General features: G+C 43.0%; 1 protein-coding gene across 5 annotated transcripts in view; it reads right to left on the bottom strand.

The window, feature by feature from the left end:
- Window positions 1-267: 267 nt before the first annotated feature.
- Window positions 268-6152, bottom strand: part of LOC147445267 (uncharacterized) — a 30715-nt gene continuing 24830 nt past the window's right edge. For all 5 annotated transcript variants that reach the window (XM_086524823.1, XM_086524824.1, XM_086524825.1 and 2 more), the window contains 10 exons: window positions 3669-3764; window positions 3492-3572; window positions 2989-3105; window positions 2315-2860; window positions 1826-2232; window positions 1590-1689; window positions 1448-1507; window positions 1273-1356; window positions 1079-1198; window positions 268-917 (listed from right to left, as the gene is read on the bottom strand). In XM_086524823.1, coding sequence (XP_086380949.1) covers window positions 618-917; window positions 1079-1198; window positions 1273-1356; window positions 1448-1507; window positions 1590-1689; window positions 1826-2232; window positions 2315-2860; window positions 2989-3105; window positions 3492-3572; window positions 3669-3728 — 1875 coding nt within the window. In that variant the 5' untranslated portion in view covers window positions 3729-3764 and the 3' untranslated portion in view covers window positions 268-617. The remainder of the gene's footprint in view (window positions 918-1078; window positions 1199-1272; window positions 1357-1447; window positions 1508-1589; window positions 1690-1825; window positions 2233-2314; window positions 2861-2988; window positions 3106-3491; window positions 3573-3668; window positions 3765-6152) is intronic.

The raw sequence follows: 6152 nt of genomic DNA, 5'->3' as shown, positions 1-6152 counted from the left end.
CTGAATGCAGCTTTAGCAAACCACCCAAAACACCCTTCTTAAATCTGTGTAGCTGTTGTTTTTCTTGCACAAAAGGACATTGCAGAAAGCTCGGTTCTACTGAGGCACTCCACTTTAACACTTGGTTGTAAGCAAGCCCGGTTGAAGCGAGAGCGTAACCAATATTTTATCTCCAAAGCATCCTCGCTCAACTTCATATCAAACCACGGCCCTCAATGAGGCTCAAGCTGTTTTTACTCCATAAATGACAGTCTTTTAAGGAAGACATTATTCACCCAGAATAAGCATCGTGAATGTTGCAGCATAAGCATCGTATACAAAACCATGAATGTTTGTGGTGGATATGGTACAAGTAGAATTTTATTGAAGGCGTGTGACCACATGCCAACCATATATTGTGTACATAAACCCGAAACACAGCATCTTCACGTATACAAGTGATAAATTTCATGGGTATAGACAGAAAAACAAGCACACTTGTTTGATGATATTTTATATAGAAGTGAATAGGAGAGAGAGATGAGGCTTTGTGGTATTTCCCAACGATGACTGGGAGGGTCATTGAATTGTTTTTTGTTAGCACTTTGTTGCATGTGTTTTGATTATGGTTAGTATGGCTACAATGATTGCACTGCAAAAAGGTATCTGAAACTGAAATCATATGGCATCACCTCCGTTACCTCTGAGACGTGTCTACCAGCAAGACAGTTTTGGAGAGACTTGCCTATTGCACTTGGGAGCTGCTCAGAAACCCAATCAATCAACGATTCTGCATCCTTGGCGAAGTCCCTCATGTACCATTCTAACATCTTTGGTATGACGATTTTGGATGGTGTCACCCAAACAGCTGCCTGCAGGTACTCATTTTTTGCAATCTCCAGCTCATTTTCCACCTCTTGAGGTGTATAAACTCGAAGCTACAACCACATTTACACTTTAAAATGTGATTCAATAACCTTTAAATTAAAACGTAGTCGTGTGCAAGAGGCTTTACACCATGTCTGTCCAGTTGAAAAAATCATGAGCACTTGCTTCTAAAACCATGCATAACACCACCAAAAACGAGTCTGCAACTTACAGCAGGTGATGACCAGCTGCCACAGCAAAGAGCAAAGCTCACTAAAGGCTCTGGCCAATCCAACCCATATGTGCTCCGCATTAATCCCTCCATTGTTCTCTCTTTGCTCTTCACTTGGGCCTGGGAAGATTTGACACAACACATCAGACCAATGGCTGAGCGAAGTTAACCCAAGTGAAGATGAAGAAACTTACATTTCCAAAGTCACAAGGTAGCCTTAATATAAAGTGTTCTATAGCCAGAGCACTTAGATGGTGGCCTCCAACATTGATGACTGCCTACATGCACTCAGGACAACAAAGCAATTTTGAGAACAATTAAAAACTGCTCCAACCTTCAGGCTTTGCATGGAAGGTGGAGATTGCTGACCTTGCCCATCAGAGCAACAACCTTGTGAGGGCTATCTGGAATCCCATGCTCCAAGAATGCCTGCATGGAGACTAGTGATCAGGGAGCATGCTAGATACAATGACATTGAGCACCAAAAAGACACACCACGCTCTCGTCATACATGCATCATGCAAACATTGTAAATATTGATCCAAAATGACAGCTTCTGCTGGTGTGCAAGACCCCTCAGATCCACAGTTCTCAGCCTCTCCAACAGATTCCTGCCACCAGATATGCATAACATTCGCAACTATTAGACATTTAAGTATACAAAAAGAAGGTCAAGGGGAAAAAATTCTCTCCAATATTTCAGAGAAACTGAAATAACCTTATGTCAACTTTTTCAATAAAGCTTACATCAACTTTTTCAATAAAGCTGCAGCTCTTGGTATCTTGCTGTAGTCAAATGAGCTGTTTATAACTTCTTGATAATACTGATAAGGCCCTACATTTCTCCTTTCAGATTCCCCACTGATTTTGTATGGGTCTATAAGTTCAATCTCTCCAGTTACATCCCTGGAAGGATTACAGCTGACGCTATTTTTTGATGTAAAACTCCACATGCTTGATATTGTTGAGTGAGAAACGTTAGACGATGTCTCCCAATCTAAAGCTGCTGACTGTTTTGTGAGTCTTAGAAATATGCTGGACATGCACAACACCATTTCCTCTGAGAGCAGGTTTGGTTCAATTACGTCTCCACTTTCAATGTGTGAGCTGAACACCTTTGGTAAAGTTTCCAGGGCTTTCTTTGTAGTCTCAACCTGTTGCACAGACAATTGAGAATTAATTTTGCCTCACGTCATGTTTGGACCCACAATAATTTAGAAATTTAAAGGATTGTACCAAGAACTCTCCACTCTTTGGCTCTATTTTTCTGGTTATTCCAGCTTTCAGTTCGTTCTCCTTTTCTATGCCAGCCTTTTCATTTCCAGAGTTGGAATCAGAAAATAGCAATATGCTCCTCGGTGTGGCCACTGGTTCCATCGAAGTTGGCTGGGTAGTGCAGCTTTGTTGTGAAGCACAGCTATTGCATTGCCCATTACAAGGTTTCTCCTGAACATTTAAGTCAGCATCTGCTGAAACCTGTTGTTCTACCGGGCCTTCTTCCCTTTTATTTTCAAGGACAGGAGGAAGGAGTTTTGCAATAACACAGTTTCTTTTTGCCTTACAGCCATTTGGAATCTGCTGTAATTGTGGCAAGGGCTTTGAATAAAAAGGTCCCTCCTTGGCAATCATAGGCTCTACATCATGGCAAGCCCCTTTCTGCTGCTTAGAAGAAGAGAGAAAAACTGCCTCGTTGTATAATCCTTGTCGCAATGCCACAATGCACTCTTCCAAGTTTATAACCTCCTCCTCCAGTACAGCTACCTCCGCCAAAAGCTCCTGAACCTGGAGAAATATCGAGCCTATCTTGCATTAGTGCAATTTGCCAATCAGCTACCTAGCTCTAACACAGTAAGTTTATCAGAACTTTCAAAAAACAAACTGAAAAATAATCATCCGCCCAGTTTGGGGACCTTTGGAGTAAGACTGGGGGAGAATCGTGGAAGAACGCCCAGAGTCCGCCTGAAGGCTCTTTCTAAAGCTTTGTGTGTGTCGACTTCTTGCCGCAGTTTCTTTTGCAAACTTGAAATCTGGGAACATCAGAGCAATTTTATTGGACAGCAGCATTCTTGTTGAAAGCTCTTACAAGAAGATCATAGATGCACACTTTCAATCATTACTTTTGATCCACTTTTGCAAGCGCAATCAACAGTTAATGAAAAAAATAATAGCAACAACGAAATTTTTAGTGGAAGCACATCCATATAAGGCCTTTCATCTGTACAACGTGTACCTCTGCATACAAAAGTGCATTTGACTTCCATGAGAAATTTCCCATGTTTGACATGCATCGATTGTCGGCATTAGCACCAACACACCAAACACAAGTCGTGGATACTACATGCTACCAGATATGAAGACGTGAAGACCTGCATTCAGACACCTAGAATCAAAACTGCTGAGTGGAGATGCTTACATCCTTTTCCAGTGAGAGCCGATATTCTCGTCGCAGATAGCGCTGCCGTGCTCTTTCAGCTGCTGTTGATGTTGCATTTTTCTACATACATGATCCAGCAAAGACTTGGTTGAGATGCACAACAGAGATATCAAAAATGCAAGACATAAGGCATGAAACATCCCCAAGTATCAGCACCTTCTTCTCTGTTGCATGACCTTTGCAGGGCTGAGAAGGTCCACGTGCCCAGCCTTGCATTGGAATCTTTTCCACGGTGGCATGAGTTCGTGGGACCTGTTCAATGATCTCTCTCTCTCTCTCTCTCTCTCTCTCTCTCTCTCACACACACACACACACACACACACACACACACACACACACAAGAAAAAATCTTCTTATTGAAATAAACATCTCAAGGGCACGTTCTAAAGATAAATGTACAAAGCTGATCACCACAGAGGTGTGATCCCAAGATGTCCATAAAATATACAAGAATTGGCCAAGACTATTTCTTGTTTTCAAAAAAGTCGCTCAAATCTTCTAGCATGTACATTATTCTGTGATTCAAGAGGCAGCAAGCACTCCTCGTACTGTGTCATGAGCACGGTAAGGGGAACATCATCTTTGTCTGAACTGCATGAAAGAACAAAAGAATCCCCCGAAACCCCATCGGGCTCCGGACTTGGAAGAAGCACGTGGTATCTCTGTCAAAGGATAGCCTAAAGAGGTGAAGCACGTGGTATCTCTGTCGAAGAATAGCCTAAAGAGGTGGACCCCATGGAGGATCCCTACTTTGTAAACCTACGTAATTAAAGGAGCCTCTATCTACTTCTGACGCATTCTCCTCCTCTTCTTTGCTTCTTCTCTCCTCCAAGCTCTCTCAACCACAACCTAGTACTTTATGATACCTCTTTGTCTCTCCATAGACATTGTCTGCTGATTCTGCTCTAGACACTCTATCCTAGTGCACCCAATTACAATATGACCTGCTCTACCACAAAAAAAACAATGTCCTCGCAAAATACTCTCTGTGGCATAGTGAGTAGATAAAGATTTGTAAACAATAGGATTGACCGAAGAGGTTGATAGCATAGGATCTACAAACCACACTCTTCAACCTCGTAACATAAAATCTCATTTTTGTGCACCTACAACCCAAAAATCGCGCTTTTTGGGGTTCATTAACGGTGATTGCAAAGTAGATTTGATGTGTCCAAAAGTGATTTGGAGCGTGTCAGGTGCAACGAAATTGAAATAGTGAACATCTAGACTTTACACTTCCACAAGTCTTTACTTCTTTCCTTGCTTGAATGTATACTACTTAGCACAAATGATGGTTCCTTTTATTTTTTTGTAGAGAGAGAATGAGAGAGAAAGAGAAGGAGAATGACACCTGATGGGGTCTCAACGAACCCTCTCAAGGACCCCCCATACCATTGCTAATGTGGTATTTGCTTTTGATTGCGTAAATGGAATGTACGCACATACAATACCTCAATGCAAACTCTACTGACTCGAATGGGGAATGTCGCATTGTTAACTCTTCAAAATAAAGCACCTCCGGGGCTGATTTGATGCACCTTTAGATCCATCTGGATGAGGGGTTGTTGATGGCCACCAAGAAGAAGATCTCGGGCTGATTTGTGCTCCCAAGGTGAGAGGAATGAAGAGCTGAAAACGGAGATGATGATGGAGCCGATAATGGACAGCAACGGGAGCACTCGTTACGATGAGGGAATGGCCGAGAAGAGGTTCAATGGGCTGCAGCAGGGGGATTAGCATTAGCAATTTCATCGCACTTCCGGCGAGGGAATGGGCTGAAAAATGGAAACGCTGGCTGCTAGGGCTGATCCCGCACGGATGGCTCGCGATGATGAGCAAAAACGCCAATGGGTTGATGATGCAAAACACTGAGGCTGATTTGCAAAAACGCTAGGGCTGATTGTCACAAAGTGATGATGTGGCATGACCTAAAGGATAGACTCCAAACAGAGAGGGGTCAGGGCCCTATGGAAAGATGTAGAAGTGCTACCAACTTGCAAAGCTTAGTCGAGAGACTTGAAAATAAAGACCAAGGATTTTGAAGTTATGGGCTCTTGTCCAACAGGGCCTAAAGGGACACTAGAAGTTTAAAATAAAGCAGGAACCCCCAAATCGCATGGAGGTGCTGACGTGGTAGTGTTGTACAGACGTTACGTAAATCGCACTGGCTGCTGACGTGGCGCCTGTACGGATTTCTGCGATTTGCATTGGCTGCTCGAGCGCTAGCTTTTGGGACCCAGATGCTTTTAGACTTGAAGCTTTTGATGTACACTTCTTTGGAAGGCCCAAGGGCCTATAAATAAAGTGTTGGCCAAGGCCTCAGTCTTAGGCAAATACGCTTGGGAGCATTGCTGAGACGAGGACCCTCGGACATTGTACTTTGTGAAGCATTAATAATAAAGAAATACCGAAAGGGGCGCCAATATTTGAGGGCAATCTCTTTGGGCGCGGAACTACGCCGTGCCGTGTCGTCTCACTTTCAGTTTTGTTCAAATTTTTCAGTTTGCTCACGTGTGTTGTGGTAGATTCCCGATTTAGAGTGTCCAAGTCTATCACAGTGGTATCATAGCTCAGTTGATTCTTCTTCTACAACATTGCAAGTACTGATCCTCCTAGAATTCTAGACAGTCCTATCTAGAA

Source organism: Adiantum capillus-veneris, chromosome 12, assembly GCF_014529385.1.
Source record: "Adiantum capillus-veneris isolate H3 chromosome 12, ASM1452938v2, whole genome shotgun sequence".
Classification (NCBI taxonomy): Eukaryota; Viridiplantae; Streptophyta; class Polypodiopsida; order Polypodiales; family Pteridaceae; genus Adiantum; species Adiantum capillus-veneris.
This window is presented reverse-complemented; position numbering and strand designations above follow the sequence as displayed.